This window comes from Camellia sinensis, chromosome 13 (assembly GCF_055761805.1).
Source record: "Camellia sinensis isolate YWXY chromosome 13, ASM5576180v1, whole genome shotgun sequence".
In the NCBI taxonomy this organism is placed as follows: Eukaryota; Viridiplantae; Streptophyta; class Magnoliopsida; order Ericales; family Theaceae; genus Camellia; species Camellia sinensis.
This window is the reverse complement of record NC_138973.1, coordinates 25,256,509-25,274,114: the sequence shown is the minus strand read 5'-3', so window position 1 is coordinate 25,274,114 and position 17,606 is coordinate 25,256,509. Positions and strand designations below refer to the sequence as shown.

The window sequence follows — 17,606 nt, the reverse complement described above, 5'->3', positions numbered from 1 at the left end:
CTAGAAGAAATATCAGAAAGGAAGAGGATTTGAACTCCCTTTAACCACCACCTCTAGTCACCCTTTCACAACCAACTCTGGTCACCTCTCTTGCCGGCCACCACCTTCGACAATGTAGCGACTCTGATTTTTCGTAAATCATTATTATTGTTACTTTATTTTATTTTTGGCCTTATTATTATCTAATAGTATTATTAGCGGCGGTCGAAAACGTCGCCAAAAAAGTAGTATTAAGTTAATACCGTATTGGCAATAGTTTAAACTGTCACAAAAGATTTATTTGCGACAGTTGAAACCGTCGCAAAAGATTGGAACTAATATGTATATGCGACAGGTTAACCCGTCGCTAATAAAATATAAGAAAATGAGAATTACATTAGCGACGATTTAGCACTGTCGCAATAAAATTATTTTTTATAAAATCATATTTTATTAAATATTCCTTATACAAATTATTAATATTTTCTAAAATACATCCACATTCACATCCACATCCACATCCACATCCACATCCAAATTCACATTCAAAAAATCATATACCAAGAATAATATATGTACCTTGTAACAATTGTCAACAAAATATTCTTTACAAAAATATATAAAATAACCTCTAACAATACTAATAATTTTTGATATTCAAGAACTCAAATTTTTAGTATCGACAATAGAAATAAAAAAATAAAAAAATAAAAACAGATTGTGTGGGTGATTTTCCGACCACACTGCCCGCTTAGTAACCAGCTGGAGAGCACTGGCAGAATAGATGGCACCTGACTGACCTGCAACAGAAATATAAGAATCCCGCGGTGGTTTCGACCACCCGGGAGCACTCCGACGATCAAGTCAGTATATCTCTCAAAGATAAATCAAGTACTAAACTCACAAGCTTGAGTATCAAAAGCATACCTTAGACCCATGGGGGTGCCTCTCTTTTATAGCCAATACAATCCTAGTCCCAATAGGAGCCTGGCCCTAATGGACTTAGGATTACTGCTAATCTGGGACTCCCAGTGGGATTAGGATAAACTCTCTAAGAGTCTTTTCTTTACCCAAACTGAAGTCTTCTCCCCATCTAGGACTCTTGTCCATATCCAAGTTGAGTTCCCTCTTCATTCTAGGACTCTTGTCCCTTATCCACTTATCTCGGATTTCGATATCTTCGGAGATAACCTCGGCTTTACTGAGATCACCTCGGTGTCACGACCAAGACACGTGGCACCTCGGCTGACACGTCGGCGTCACCTTGCCACGTGTTGGTACTTAGAAAATATATCCCCACAACTGCCCCCTAGGTTCTATTACCTCGGCATTCTGAGGTGATGGAACCTACACTGTTCGTTCATTTGTGCCTTTCTGTCTGAGATCAAACTTGCCGACCTCAAAGTTCCCTGGACTTTACTGTCCACTTCTGTCATGTATCAAGATTCATGCCTTCCAAGCTGCTTGAAATCGCACCTCCTAGCCGAGGTTCTGGTTCCATTAATTCGTAAGCTTCAAGAGCTTTTGCAACTGTTCCACTTACACTCTCTGGTGAGTTCCCGATTTCCAGTCATCTATTTGACTCCGACGATTTCATATCGGTGTTCATTTCACTTTATAGATTCATAAACTCTTTACTTGCTATTAAGCTCAATCTTTCATAACTCTTTTGATTTACTTTAAATCTGTTTATTTGCATCTGTTGCCCTCTATTTTCATCTGTCTTCAAGTCTTGAATTGTTTGAATGCCTGGCACCTGTTCTTGTCATATTCGCTTTCTGTTGCTAGCATCATGTCTGGGTCATTGCTTCCTTGTTCTTCACATACTTACTTAGTGCCTGTGTACTTGGCTTTATTCTTTGAACTTTGTCATCTTCTTGACTTCTGTTTTTTCTCTTTTTGGTAAGTCACTGTTCCTCTTGGTTTTATTTCTTATTGCTTTCCAAGAAGCTCTGCTTCATTGTTAATCACCATTGTTGTTTTACCCGTTGTTTCCAAATCATCTTCTTGAATACACACTGTTCACACATTTGTTGATTTCTACCACTATTCTTGGCTTGACACATTTGTGCAATCTTTTTGTCTTGATTTCTTGATAGCTTCATCATCATTCTTGATTACGAATTACATTCTTGTTTTTGTTTTCTGTGTCTTTTTCCAGATTCTTGCTTTCAATCTTTGCCTTCAAACTCCGAGGTGCCAATCGCCGAGAAGAGCCTTGATCAAACTCTTCAGGAGATCGAGGCTGAGCTCGAGGCCAAGAAGGCTGCTGAGAAGTCTTCCCAACTATCTTCTATATCCTGCCATTGATGCCGAGTAGTTTTGTTTTCAATTCTCTTTCTTCTTCTTCGGCTAAGCCTGAGCCGAGAAGAAAGAAGCGTTCTTCGTTGCCCTCCTGGACGAGGATTTTCTTCAGTGTCTCTTCACTCTTTTCAGCTGGCTCCTTGCCGACATCATCTAGGACCTCCATGTTCTCGTCTTCAATCTCTGCCTTCCCTGGTTCCCGAATGTTGTAGGTAGTTTTTCAATGCTGCCATGGAGCAATTCTTTGCCTGCAGTTGGTCTCCTCTGACTTCTTCAATCCCATGTTATGTTGGGAACCGCAGTAGTTGATGCAATGTTGAGGGAACTGCCCCCATTGCATGCAACCATGGCCTTCCCAAGATGATATTGTATGGCGAGGGCGTGTCAATCACCATGAATTCTGTCTTGATCTTCTTCTAACTGCTCTTATATGATTCTATACTTAGAATATTTTGCATGCCTTTCATACTTTGCCTCCTTTGTGCAATCTTCTCGGGGTTACATACCTCGGGTATAATAGCTACAAAACTTTTACTTCGGCAAGATACTGACCTGCAAACTTTTCATAAATTTAACAAGTGTGAAACATATACTACTCAATGTTAACTTTGCAAACTTTTCTCAAGTTTCAACAAGTGTTTAAACGGTGATCTCGGTCTAGCCTACTTGTAAATTGCTACGAATTTCAACAAGTGTTTAAACAACATACTTAGCTTTTTCCTCAACCTGTAAATTGCTGCAAATTTCAACAGATGATCATATGTCGGCTTAACGTTATCTTGTAAATTGCTACAAATTTCAACAAGTGTTAAGCATCTTTTTTGGTTTAACCAACCTGTAGATTGCTACAAGTATTTAGCAATAACCTCAGCTTTGCTTCAACTCGTAAATTGCTACGAATTTAAACAAGCGAAGAGAAACAGTAATCTCAACTTAACTTCAACTTGTAAATTGCTACAAATTTCAACAAGTGAAGATAAGGAACCATCTCGGCTTAACTTCAACTTGTAAATTGCTACAAATTTCAACAAGTGAATTAAGGAATAATCTCGGCTTAACTTCGACTTGTAAATTGCTACAAATTTCAACAAGTGAAGATAAGGAATCAGCTTAATTCCAACTTGTAAATTGCTACAAATTTCAACAAGTGAATTAAGGAATAATCTCGGCTTAACTTCGACTTGTAAATTGCTACAAATTTCAACAAGTGAAGATAAGGAATCAGCTTAATTCCAACTTGTAAATTGCTACAAATTTCAACAAGTGAATTAAGGAATAATCTCGGCTTAATTTCAGTTAAGCATTATCTCGGCTTAACTTCGGTTAAGCATCATCTCGGCTTAACTTCAGTTAAGCATCGTCTCGGTTTAACTTCGGTTAAACATCATCTGGGCTTAGCTTCGGTTAAGCATCATCTCGGCTTAACTTCGATTAAGCATCGTCTCGGTTTAACTTCGGTTAAACATCATCTGGGCTTAACTTCGGTTAAGCATTATCTCGGCTTAACTTCGGTTAAGCATCATCTCGGCTTAACTTCGGTTAAGCATCGTCTCGGCTTAACTTCAGTTAAGTATCATCTCGGCTTAACTTTGGTTAAGCATCGTCTCGGTTTAACTTCAGTTAAACATCATCTGGGCTTAACTTCGGTTAAGCATCATCTCGGCTTAACTTCCGTTAAGTATCATCTCGGCTTAACTTCGGTTAAGCATCGTCTCGGTTTAACTTCGGTTAAACATCATCTGGGCTTAACTTCAGTTAAGCATCGTCTCGGCTTAACTTCGGTTAAGCATCGTCTCGGTTTAACTTCAGTTAAACATTATCTGGACTTAACTTTGGTTAAGCATCATCTCGGCTTAACTTCGGTTAAGTATCATCTCGGCTTAACTTTGGTTAAGCATCGTCTCGGTTTAACTTCAGTTAAACATCATCTGGACTTAACTTTGGTTAAGCATCATCTCGGCTTAACTTCGGTTAAGTATCATCTCGGCTTAACTTCGGTTAATCATCATCTCGGTTTAACTTCGGTTAAACATCATCTGGGCTTAACTTCGGTTAAGCATTATTTCGGCTTAACTTCGGTTAAGTATCATCTCGGCTTAATTTCGGTTAAGCATCATATTGGTTTAACCAACTTGTAAATTGCTACAAATTTCAACAAGTGGTAAACGCATTCTTCTTCTCTACGCCCCCAGTGTAAACTTAAAATCCACTTGGATTCTCATCATACATGTAGCTTCGACCTTGTCGCCGAGGTTGAATTCAAGCCAAGGTTGTCGGCCTTGGTTTCTCTATTTGGCTCTAACCTGAGTTTGATTTTCGGCCTCGCATCGGCGAGCTGTTTCCCTTTTCTCGTTCCGACGCCTTTGTTCCTGGCCTGTCCTCCTCGGCCCTAGTATACTTCTCAATTCTGGCCAACTTTAGTCTGATCTTGTGTGTTTTCTTTTTATCTTATGGGATCTGAGATCTGCTCATTGTGCTCTTCTCTTCTCGGACTCAGGTGCCGAGATCTTATCTTCTGGAATCTTGGATTTGCTCACTTAGGTTGAGTTCTTCTCTTCTCGGACCTACTCATCTAGGCCAAGATTATGTCTTCTAGGATTCGGGATCTGGAATTCGGGATCTGCTCACTTAGGATGAGTTCTTCTATACTTGAATGTTATCTCCTTGGGAGCGCTCATGCCCCCTGTCTTTGCATCCCTTCTGGAAGGGTCTTCGTTCCTCTGCAGGTATCTATCCTTCCATACCTGGAGGTCGTCTTCGTTGCTTCAATCTGTTGTCTTTGGTGCGTCACCTTCCTGGCCGGCTTCTTTCACTCGGTGACTCTGGTCACGTGTTTCTGTGTCGCTATTGTCCCCTTCAACGTCGAGATCGATAGGTCTCCGACTCCCAGCATGGGCGTTGTCTATAATCTGATCCTTTTGTCCGTCATTGGCCATTTATTCTTCTTTCTTTCCCACAGACGACGCCAAATTGTGTGGGTGATTTTCTGACCACACTGCCCGCTTAGTAACCAGCTAGAGAGTACTGGCAGAATAGATGGCACCTGACTGACCTGCAACAGAAATATAAGAATCCCGCGGTGGTTTCGACCACCCGGGGGCACTCCGATGATCAAGTCAGTATATCTCTCAAAGATAAATCAAGTACTAAACTCACAAGCTTGAGTATCAAAAGCATACCTTAGACCTATGGGGGTGCCTCTCTTTTATAGCCAATACAATCCTAGTCCCAATAGGAGCCTGGCCCTAATGGACTTAGGATTACTGCTAATCTGGGACTCCCAGTGGGATTAGGATAAACTCTCTAAGAGTCTTATCTTTACCCAAACTGAAGTCTTCTCTCCATCTAGGACTCTTGTCCATATCCAAGTTGAGTTCCCTCTTCATTCTAGGACTCTTGTCCCTTATCCACTTATCTTGGATTCTGATATCTTCGGAGATAACCTCGGCTTTACCGAGATCACCTCGGTGTCACGACCAAGACACGTGGCACCTCGGCTGACACGTCGGCGTCACCTTGCCACGTGTTGGTACTCAGAAAATATATCCCCACACAGATATAGTGTAGCTTGTTTTGATATCAATAGTAAGCTCCCATATCGATATGCAAAGATATCACGTATTCAAAAGGTTTGCATCTGCAAAAAGAAACAAAAAAGAAAAAAAATCATCATTTACAACATAATTATTTTCAAGCTTACAGAAAATGTAAAACATTTGATATTTTTTTCAAAAAATAAAAAAATAAATAAGATTGTAAACTCTAATATCGATATGCGAAGATATCATCACGTACTCAAAATGACATATTTCATACATGTCCCCCACATGTCTTATCTTGTATTTTTTGAAAATTGGCATGTCCATGTCGTGTCTGTGTCCGTATCCGTGTTTGTACTTCTTAGGTGTCAACGTATCCGTGTCTGTGTCGTGTCATGTATCTGCGTCTATGTCCGTGTCCGTGCTTCTTAGTTCTACATAATATTTCTTCTTCAGATATAGCCGAGTACAACCTCTTTGCTTCTTTAAAAGTTCAAAAAAATGGTCAATTAACACATACACACACACTCATACTCATAGACAGATTACCACAAAATCTTGGTATTCCACAATGCTGTCAACATAACCACGACTAATTGTAACTTTCAGGACATACCTGCAAAGAGCATAATTTAGGGAAATTTCAACATGAATCTTAACATCACAGATACTATACTGAATGTATCAGTATGATGAAGAACATAGCTGAAGGTATACTACAAATCCATAGTTATAAGTTTCCACTATCTATTGTTAACTTCAATAAGTTGAATGGCCATATCTAATGTCAATAAGGTATTTCAAGACACATTGTCCATTTATCAAACTCCCCAGCCCCCACCAAAAATAAAGTGTTAGGTTCAGCCTAGGATAAGGGATGGGATAGCTTAAAAGTTAAAATTATTCAATTGGGTTCAGAGGGCATTTCTCTGAATATTTTTGGCGATGAGGCCTAGGGCTATTTAGTCTAGTTCCACCCCCTTATATCTGAGAAAACAAACACGACTATAAGAAACAATGTTTTCCTCATGCAAACAAGCCAGGCCAAGCCACAAGAAAAATGTTTTAACTCAAGCAAGGCAGTTAACCGCCAAAATGAGACAATTTTCCCTCAACAAAAGACTTAAACTCTGGAATGACAAAGCTCTTTCTGTAAAAGTGCACTTTGAAAATAATCAAAATTGAACTAGGATAGGTTTTAGGTGATTTGATCCTGTGAAACTTAAAATTCTGTATATCTGATATTCTTGATATCAGACTGTTGCAGTCTGAAGCATGCAAGTCTTAATCAAAGCCTTAAATAGTTATGAAGCAAACAATGGCACATGATGACCTTAAAAAACGCCAACATCAGAGGTTAAGATTTAAATTTAAATAGTCATGAAGCATGCAACTACATTAAGGCCACGTTGCACATAATAAATGATGAGGACCATCAAAATGAACTTCAACAGTGTCTTTGTCACGACCCCAAACCACCCCTAGTAGTTTGGTGCCGTGATGGCCAGTAATCCGAGATTACCGAAGGCCAACTTTCAAAATTCACACACAATCAGAGTATAAATATATGGGACTCACAAGTGTGGAAGCAATAATCTAAAATACAAGTGGTCCATAAGAGCTGTGCATAAGTCAAAAGAAATGGCATACATTTTTACATAGCTTTAAAACTTGAATACAAATAAGATGAAGTACAAAAATACATGTTACATCTTAACAAAAGGGCTTCACAAGCCGACATAAACAAAATAAATCAAATACAACTAAAAGCATAATCTTCAGGGTTGCCGACATCCTCACTGCCGACACAACATGCATACAAAACACACATCTCGGCGTAACCGACTTCTTGCTTGTTACCTACATATATACATAGGGAGGGTGAGCTTGGATACTCAGTGAATGGTACAAGTAATAAAGGGGTTAAATGAATGATACCCGAGATCTTTTCAAAACCATACATAGTATATCCTTGTCAAAACCATACATAACATAGCTTAGCTTGACTTGAAACAAAACATCAATCGAACCATGGTCTTTCAAAACTTACTTACTTACTTAACATACGTCAATCTCAAAACATGGGGTGATGACATTCCGGGCAAAACAAAAGCATAACCTCAGCATCAAGCACAACCGTTCATAGTCCGTAGGTGGCCGATATCTAACAAGGGTGCTACTTAGGCTTAACGTCCCTTAGCACGAAAAGACGGTGCTACCTAGGCTTAAAGTCCCCTAGCACGGAAGGACTTCCAAGAATGTGCTACAAGTGCTTATAGTCCCCTAGCACGTACGGACTTCCAAGAATGTGCTACAAGTGCTTATAGTCCCCTAGCACGTACGGACTTGTGCCACAAAAGCTTATAGTCCCCTCGCACGTACGGACTATGTTACCTAGGCTTAACGTCGCCTAACACGAAAGGACGGTGTTACTTAGGCTTAACGTCCCCTAACACGAAAGGACGGTTCCAAGAATGTCATCCAAAACAAAGCTTATACTTGATACATAAAATAGGGATATCATTCATGCTTAACAAATACTTTTCAAAACAAAGAAAAGCAAAGCCTTTATCAAAACGTGTAACATAGCTTTATTAAGAATACCACTCACATAGTTCTTGGGACGTCGGGGTCAAGGCAAAGGTCCAAGTCCTACAAACACATGGTAAAGCATATTGAACGTACTTCTCAAAACAAGTCTTACATACATGCAAATGATCCTGGGAAAACATGCTGGAAGTCAAAACACTATTTTACATGTCAAGAAGACATGCTGGGTACCAACCAGGTCTTTGCCGAGGTCCCACACCTCCTGGCCGATGTGTGGCTACCTAGGCTTCGGCATGCGGTTGCATGCCGAGGTGCGCACATGACAAACTAAAGGTGTAAGTGATCATGCAAGGTAGGCCAAGGTGAGATACAATGCTTGGCATAAGTGTGAGGTCTAGGTAAGAGTGATCTCGACGACTACACTTAGGGAAGTGAGGTCTGGAGATCGGGGTTCCATCCGTGAAGAACAGGAAGAACATGAACATGAAGAATATGAATGCTAAAATCATAACTTCTCTATTACAAAATCTGGGATTTCATGCTATGAGTTCGAAAACATGGACCTGGGTACCCATACTTGAAAATCATATGAAAATAAACACAAAAACATGGATCATGGCATGAGCTTTCGGATCAAAACATGACTTTTTCTTGAAGAACACATGAATGCTATTTTCTCTTTCTAAAACTGAACTTCAAAGCAATGCATGGCTTACAAATCATATTCAATCATGCAATGCAATAACATGAACATGAAGAACGACAAGAGCAGATCAAGAATCTAACCTTAGAACACGGATCTAACGGTTCGATCTCTAGGGATCAAGCTTGGAAATCTACTCTCCCTCAAGAACTCTTCTCCCTCTTCTAGAGCTTCTCTCTCCTCTTCAAAACAAAGATATAGAAATGATAGGTTTTCTCTCTCTATCGGCTGACTTAACACTCAGCTCGAACACGTGGCAACGGCTGGTTGGCTCTCCTCAAAAAGGTGATAGATTGACAAGATAAGACTATGACAAAGTGTATCTAACAAGCTACTCGGTAAGGCACTCCGGCAAGTGATGACATCGGCTAAGGACAAAGCTTCGGCAACTAAGGTGACAATGACCTCGGCTAGGAAGGACAACACTTGACTAAGCTGTGCCACACCTTGGCCTAGATGTGCCACACCTCGGTCTAGGTCATACCACTCCAGGACAAGATCACCCAGGTGCAAAGGTAATATCTCGGCCTAGATAATACACATCTTGGCCTTGGTGATGAACACCTCGGCCTAGATAATGACATCTCGGCCAATATGTCAGGGCGAAGGCAGAGGTCAAACAAAGTGGTTCCAAGATGATTCTAGACTGAAGATGACCTCAGCTTGGAATGATCTAGGCTTAACATAACCTAGGCTTGGCATGACCTAGGCTTAACATAACTTAGGCTTGAGACACCAAGGAAGGAACAAAGCATGCACACAACACTTAGGCAAATCACATAAACACAGAACAAGGCATGGACCTTACTTAGGTAAAACAAGTCATAAACGTACAAATGCAAGCTTAACGAGTCATAATCATGAAAATGCTCATGAACATGACTAAGACATAAATGCGGGTTGTTACATCCTTCCCTCCTTAAAGAAGTTTGGTCCCCAAACTTCACTCACCTTGTTCCCAAAATGACTCCCGATGTCAAGTTCTCATCTCTTCTTATCATCCTTAGCTTTTACCTTGGGGCAATGCTTAATACGATGACCTCTCTCACCGCATCCGAAACATGCTCCAGTTGTCCAATGACAAACTCCAAAATGTCGCTTCCCGCAACTTGCACATGTCGGCCAAGTACCACCTTCCTGATTTGCGCTGTTGGAACTGTCCACCTTTGTCTCCTTCTCGGCATCAGTCGGGTCTGCCTCTTCTTCGCGATTGTCATAGGTCTACCTCTTCTTTTGATTCTTCCCCAAACTTTGACTTCTGTTCAGGTTGGTTTCTGCAAGGATGGCTTTATCTAATACTCCAGCATACGTTGGCATGTTGAGCAAATTAATTTGATCTTGTATCGGCCCTCGGAGTCCACTCTCAAACTTCCTAGCTTTTCTGTATTCGTTGTCAACCATGTGAGGTGCATACCTTGCCAACTCGGTGAAAGCACGATCATACTCTGCCACTGTTTTGTTACCCTGTGCCAATATTTGAAATTCTGTAGTCTTGTGATCTCAGACACTGAGGGGGAACTGCTTGTCATAGAACAGCTCCAAAAATCTGGCCCAAGTCAAGTCTAGATTACCTTCTCGGATCATCATCCACCATCTACGGGCGTCGTCTTCCAATGTAAATGCTGCCAGTGACATCTTTTGGGCGTCGGTGCTAGGAAAAACCTCGAACAACTTCTCTATTTCAAGAACCCATGCTTCTGCTTTCATCGGCTCTATACCTCCATGGAACTTCGGTGGCTTCATCTTCTTGAATTCTCTAATTAGGGTCAATGTGTCGTCTCCATACAAAGTTGGTTGCGGCTGCACTTGTGGTACTGGAGGAGGCAGAACTGCATGTCGGTCATCTGTCTGCTCAGCTTGGGCGGAGGTGGTACCGGTGTTCTGCTGCCTTGCTTGCCTTAACTCATCGGCCAAACTTTCAACTATCCTTTCTAATCTGTCCAACCTGTCTTCGGACTAATCTCGGCCAACTGGGGGTCTACCTCTTCTCATGGTGCTAGGAGTATGCAGGATGTGACTCTTAGAACAAAATGAACAAATGAACATGTATGCAAGTGAGCATGATCATGCCAATGTAACAAAATGCTCATGCTGAGATGATGCACACCTTGTTAAGTAGCAAGCAATATGATGCAATCCTAAGATCATTCTAAGGGACATCCTATGCTCTTGAGGACTCAAGTGTGTGAATAATGTATACTAAGGAACTTGTGCTCTGATACCATTCTGTCACGACCCCAAACCGGCCCAAGTAGTTTGGTGCCGTGATGGCCAGTAATCTGAGATTACTGAAGGCCAACTTTCAAAATTCACACACAATCAGAGTATAAATATATGGGGCTCACAAGTGCGGAAGCAATAATCTAAAATACAAGTGGTCCATAAGAGCTCTGCATAAGTTAAATGACATGGCATACATTTTTACATAGCTTTAAAACTTGAATACAAATAAGATGAAGTACAAAAATACATGTTACATCTTAACAGAAGGGCTTCACAAGCCGACATAAACAAAATACATGAAATACAACTAAAAGCATAATCTTTAGGATTGCCGACATCCTCACTGCCGACACAACATGCATACAAAACACACATCTCGGCGTAGTCGACTTCTTGCTTGTTACCTACATATATACATAGAGAGGGTGAGCTTGGATACTCAGTGAATGATACAAGTAATAAAGGGGTTAAATGAATGATACCCGAGATCTTTTCAAAACAATACATAGTATATCCTTGTCAAAACCATACATAACATAGCTTAGCTTGACTTGAAACAAAACATCAATCGAACCATGGTCTTTCAAAACTTACTTACTTACTTAACATACGTCAATCTCAAAACATGGGGTGATGACATTCCGGGCAAAACAAAAGCATAACCTCGGCATCGAGCACACCCGTTCATAGTCCGTAGGTGGCCGATATCTAACAAGGGTGCTACTTAGGCTTAACGTCCCCTAGCACGAAAGGACGGTGCTACCTAGGCTTAAAGTTCCCTAGCACGGAAGGACTTCCAAGAATGTGCTACAAGTGCTTATAGTCCCCTAGCACGTATGGACTTGTGCCACAAAAGCTTATAGTCCCCTGGCACGTACGGAGTATGTTACTTAGGCTTAACGTTCCCTAACATGAAAGGACGGTGTTACTTAGGCTTAACGTCCCCTAACACGAAAGGACGGTTCCAAGAATGTCATCCAAAACAAAGCTTATACTTGATACATAAAATAAAGATATCATTCATGCTTAACAAATACTTTTCAAAACAAAGAAAAGCAAAGCCTTTATCAAAACGTGTAACATAGCTTTATTAAAAATACCACTCACATAGTTCTTGGGATGTCGGGGTCAAGGCAAAGGTCCAAGTCCTACAAACACATGGCAAAGCATACTGAACGTACTTCTCAAAACAAGTCTTACATACATGCAAATGATCTCGGGAAAACATGCTGGAAGTCAAAACACTGTTTTACATGTCAAGAAGACATGCTGGGTACCAACCGGGTCTTTGTCGAGGTCCCACACCTCCTGGCTGAGGTGTGGCTACCTAGGCTTCGGCATGCGGCTGCATGCCGAGGTGCGCACAAGACAAACTAAAGGTGTAAGTGATCATGCAAGGTAGGCCAAGGTGAGATACGATGCTTGGCCTAAGTATGAGGTCTAGGTAACAGTGATCTCGGCGACTACACTTACGGAAGTGAGGTCTGGAGATCGGGGTTCCACCCGTGAAGAACAGGAAGAACATGAACATGAAGAATATGAAGAACATGAAGAATATGAATGCTAAAATCATAACTTCTCTATTACAAAATCTGGGATTTCATGCTATGAGTTCAAAAACATGGACCTGGGTACCCATACTTGAAAATCATATGAAAACAAACACAAAAACATGGATCTTGGCATGAGCTTTCGGATCAAAACATGACTTTTTCTTGAAGAACACATGAATGCTATTTTCTCTTTCTAAAATCGAACTTCAAAGCAATGCATGGCTTACAAATCATATTTAATCATGCAATGCAATAACATGAACATGAAGAACGACAAGAGCAGATCAAGAATCTAACCTTAGGACACGGATCTAACGGTTCGATCTCTAGGGATCAAGCTTGGAAATCTACTCTCCCTCAAGAACTCTTCTCCCTCTTCTAGAGATTCTCTCTCCTCTTCAAAACAAAGATATAGAAATGATAGGTTTTCTCTCTCTATCGGCTGACTTAACACTCAGCTCAAACACGTGGCATTGGTTGGTTGGCTCTCCTCAAAAAGGTGATAGATTGACAAGACAAGACTATGACAAAGTGTATCTAACAAGCTACCCGGTAAGGCACTCCGGCAAGTGATGACATCGGCTAAGGACAAAGCTTCGGCAACTAAGGTGACAATGACCTCGGCTAGGAAGGACAACACTTGACTAAGCTGTGCCACACCTTGGCCTAGATGTGCCACACCTCGGTCTAGGTCATACCACTCCAGGACAAGATCACCCAGGTGCAAAGTTAACATCTCGGCCTTGGTGATGAACACCTTGGCCTAGATAATGACATCTTGGCCAATATGTCAGGGCGAAGGCGGAGGTCAAACAAAGTGGTTCCAAGATGATTCTAGACTGAAGATGACCTCGGCTTGGAATGATCTAGGCTTAACATAACCTAGGCTTGGCATGACCTAGGCTTAATATAACTTAGGCTTGAGACACCAAGGAAGGAACAAAGCATGCACACAACACTTAGGCAAATCACATAAACACAGAACAAGGCATGGACCTTACTTAGGTAAAACAAGTCATAAACATACAAATGCAAGCTCAACGAGTCATAATCATGCAAATGCTCATGAACATGACTAAGACATAAATGCGGGTTGTTACAGTCTTAATCAAAGCCTTAACCAGTACGTACAGAAAAAATCAAAGCAATGTAGCAAACAAAGGTAGGTAGATATGATAGGTAAATATGGGTGTGCAAATAGAACATGATGACCTTAAAAAATCTGCCAGAGGTTCTTAGAATTTTTTTTTAATTTTATTTTTGGTCAGAAAAGTTCTTAGAATTTGTTAGATTCATAAAACCACAATAGATTTTTACAAGAACAAGTTGATATTCATACAGTTAACTACGAATTGTCCAAAAGAAAGACAAAAGATACAACATATATACAAAACTTAGACAATTTCATGACTAGTGCTTAACTTACCTGAGCCGCACATTCACCCCATTGTGTTTCATAAGGCATTTCAATCGTAGAAATTCGAAGGGATATGTCTTCCTTTCAAATAATTCACCAGGAACATCCAGTTCACGAACTATAAAAGATAAAAAAATAAAAAAGAATTAGGGGAGGGAGAAAAATCCATGTTGCTAATAGTTGTGGGAAAATATGTTGAAAACTAAATAAACTATGTAACAATGATGGACATATTGACAAGGACAACGAATGTTGAGATTTATAGATTGAAAGCCAATGAAACAGATGTTTTACAAAATAATTGGAAGTAGAATAATAAAGAGTTGGTAAAGTCTAAGTTAATGGGATCTAATTACTAGTACACTCACCAAGGGAGGTAAAGTCATAGAAGTTGCCTCTGTCAAAATACATTTTTGCAAAAACCCACAAAAAATGTAACTGCAATAAAAAATGAAATCTCACATCTACTTTTTAATCATTAGCAACGAAGCAAAGGTATTCAACGGGAATGGATTAGTCCAAAAAGAAGAGGAAGAAACTAATTAGAGGAGTAAGCTCTTCTCTCCAGAGATTACAAGATATACATGTCTACGTCCAACCAAAATAAAATAAAATGACATTAATAAAAAAATTAAAAAATAAAAAGTGTTGGGAAACACTGTATTGTTAAGTTGCATGAGAGATACACAGAGGTGTCTCTATTCTTTTACTGATTAGTTAATTAGAAAGACAATACATACTGAAAAAACAAACCTCATTAGGTAAATATAAGAAAAGTAGATATTACAAGACAAAAGATACCAATAAACAAAATAATACAAAAAGAATCACCTAAGATTCTAAGAATGACAATTATAACTTTATCTCAAATTGCACGGGAGTGTCTATTCTATCCTTTTTGATCAGATTAAGAACTTCATTAAATGAGTGTCCGCTTGACGGGAAAAGTTTGGGCTGACAAAGGAAAAGGAACCCTCGTCATTGTATATGCTATAATGTCCCGTGTCTCTACTTTTCAAGGAATATATCATATTAGAAACTTTGAGTAAACTCACCTATCTGACCAAGGAGTTCAATTTTAATCCCATTATGTTCAACCCTCTTCCCTTGAATTGGTTCAATAGAAATCTGAAAAGGCCACCACCACCAACAAAAATTACATGAATATATATATATTTATAGACAATATACAGTATGCACATCTTATTAACATTTAAATTGTTGAACTAATGAATTCAGAGCTAATTTTAAACTAAACAGTGAAATTTGTTTTTGAAAGGAAAAGTGTTGCACAGTAGCAGCAAGTTGAGTACAAAACCAAATTCGAGCCATCACATTTCGAGCTACATAGCGGCACTCTATTAATTAATTGATTCTCAAAGCTGATATAGGTTATACAAAATTAGGGAAGGTTTAAAGCCATAGATTCCTTTCAACCCTTGAATAACACTTTAATTTTTTTTAATTTAATTTTAATTTTAGTTTTAGTTTAGTTTATCAAATTAGAAGCAACTGTCACAGTTTTTGAATTAATTTGTGCACTCGTCATTGAATTACCGCAACTCAGTCTTTTTGTTCCGGAGAATTGGCATGCACCCGAATGAAACTACCCCACTATTCTACACAAATTGGGGTTAACCATGTGTTTGAGTTGTGAGTTTGATCTAGAATCATACATATAATATATATATATATATACACACATCCAATTTTCGCACAAATCAAACACACACCAACACGAAATCAATGATGAAATTCTTGATTGTTATTGCGATGAACTATTTTATTCTTAATCAAAAGAGTTTCAATGAACTGATGAGAAGGGAGAAACAGATGGTAGAAGACCAGAGGAGAGCAGAGGAAAGCAAATGAAGGCTATACCTGGATGCCGGAGGGTGAACTAGAGTGACGCTGTTGTTGCTGCTGCTACAGACGCTGTTGTTGCCGTTGCGCGAGCAAGAGCGAGAGACAGAGTGACGACTGTGTGAGAGGGAAGGTCTGCGCGAGCAAGAGCGAGAGGAAAGAAGAGGGTTACCTAGATGTTGTTGTTGCCGCTGCAAGAGAGATAGAATGGAGACTGGGTGAGAGGGAGGGAGCGAGAGAGCAGTGAGATTAGGGCTTCTTTTTTTTTTTCGATCTCAAGAGATAACAGAGAATTTGGGAATATCGGGAAAGAGGAAGAGTGGGAGGGGGGTTTTGGCGCGAATTTAGGAATTACTATTTGCGACGATATTAAGGCCCGTTGCAAATGAAAGAGAAAAAAGTAAAATTTTGCGACGGATTACCAAAAGAACATCGCAAAAAAGGAAAAAAAAAATTAAAACCAGAAAAATTTTGCCACGTTTAACTTACCGTCACATATAACCTTACTTTTTGCCACGGGTTAACTTTTTCCTTCACAAAAACTATAAATTCCATGACGGCAATTAAACCGTCGCAAAAAGCAAGCTTTTGCGACAGCACTTAAACCGTCGCAAATTGTTCCATGTCAAATGCCCCTTTTTCTAGTAGTGTTGGATTCAGACTTCAGTAGATTGGGCCGGCTCAAAGCTTGGACCCGACCCATTTCACATTTAGCCCCTTCACTAGCCTTATAGTTCCCTATAGGGTATAGAGTTTCCGTTCAATTCAACTCTCTCTAAACCTCCACCTCCGGGCCTCACTTTTGGCCGGCCGACCGCCGCCTTTGGCTATGGCGGTCGGTTGGCCCAGCTCTCTTTCGTGTTTGTGTACTGGTTTCTGCTTTCAATAAACTTGATTCCCACAATTTCTTCCCACTTTGGTGTCCTTTTTTTGTGTCTTCAGGGAGGCTTCGGCTTGTTTTTTTTTTGTTGTCTGTTTCTGTGTCCACCTTGGGGTTTTAGGGACAAAACAGAGTAGAAGGAGGTCGGGTTTGGACCGGTATAGAGGTTGGCCAGATCTGGATGGATCTTCATTCGGGCACTCTTTTGTGAGCGGGAGTTTGAGGGATGAGCTTGGTTTCGGATCTATGGAGTTGCTTCGGTGCTTTGTTTGGAGGGAACAAGGGTGTTGTAGTTGATCTATATCTGTCTAAGATTTCATTCGAGCTCTCCTTTTCGAGTGGGAGTTTGAGGGGTGAGCTTCATCCAGATGTATGGTTTTGTCTCAGCGGTTGTTCGATGTTTTGGGTTGTCAACACTGAGGCTATTGCATTGGGCGTGTTTGGAGTTTGGAGCCGGAAAGCTGTGCCCGATCATGGAAGTGGAGATGGCAGTGGGTCTTGTTGTCATGAGTGTTGATCGGCCTTGGGTGTATTCGAAGTGCTCGGAGTTTTGAATCAGTATAGAAGTTCAGACCGTGGAAGTGGGTTTTGGCTG

The 17,606-nt window shown here is 40.3% G+C and overlaps 1 protein-coding gene and 1 pseudogene across 2 annotated transcripts in view; one reads left to right on the top strand and one right to left on the bottom strand.

Moving 5' to 3' along the window:
- LOC114261451 (profilin-1-like) overlaps window positions 1-17,606 on the top strand; it is a 251,880-nt pseudogene that overhangs the window by 185,683 nt on the left and 48,591 nt on the right. The gene's annotated exons all lie outside the window — the stretch shown is intronic.
- LOC114261368 (vacuolar protein sorting-associated protein 26A-like) lies at window positions 5,842-15,286 on the bottom strand. Its single transcript, XM_082903875.1, has 4 exons — window positions 14,637-15,286; window positions 14,278-14,386; window positions 6,372-6,438; window positions 5,842-6,256 (listed from the first exon to the last, which is right to left on the bottom strand). The coding sequence occupies exons 1-4, from the start codon at window positions 14,677-14,679 to the stop codon at window positions 6,251-6,253; spliced, it is 225 nt and encodes a 74-aa protein (XP_082760001.1). The 5' UTR covers window positions 14,680-15,286; the 3' UTR covers window positions 5,842-6,250.

Bases quoted from the DNA above. Each gene is read 5' to 3' on its own strand.
- LOC114261368 (XM_082903875.1), bottom strand. From the start codon at position 14,679: ATGTATTTTGACAGAGGCAACTTCTATGACTTTACCTCCCTTG. The intron at 14,387-14,636 runs GTGAGTGTACTA...TATCTTTTATAG, and splicing joins CTATGACTTTACCTCCCTTG to TTCGTGAACTGGATGTTCCT. The intron at 6,439-14,277 runs GTAAGTTAAGCA...TGCTCTTTGCAG, and splicing joins GGGGTGAATGTGCGGCTCAG to GTATGTCCTGAAAGTTACAA.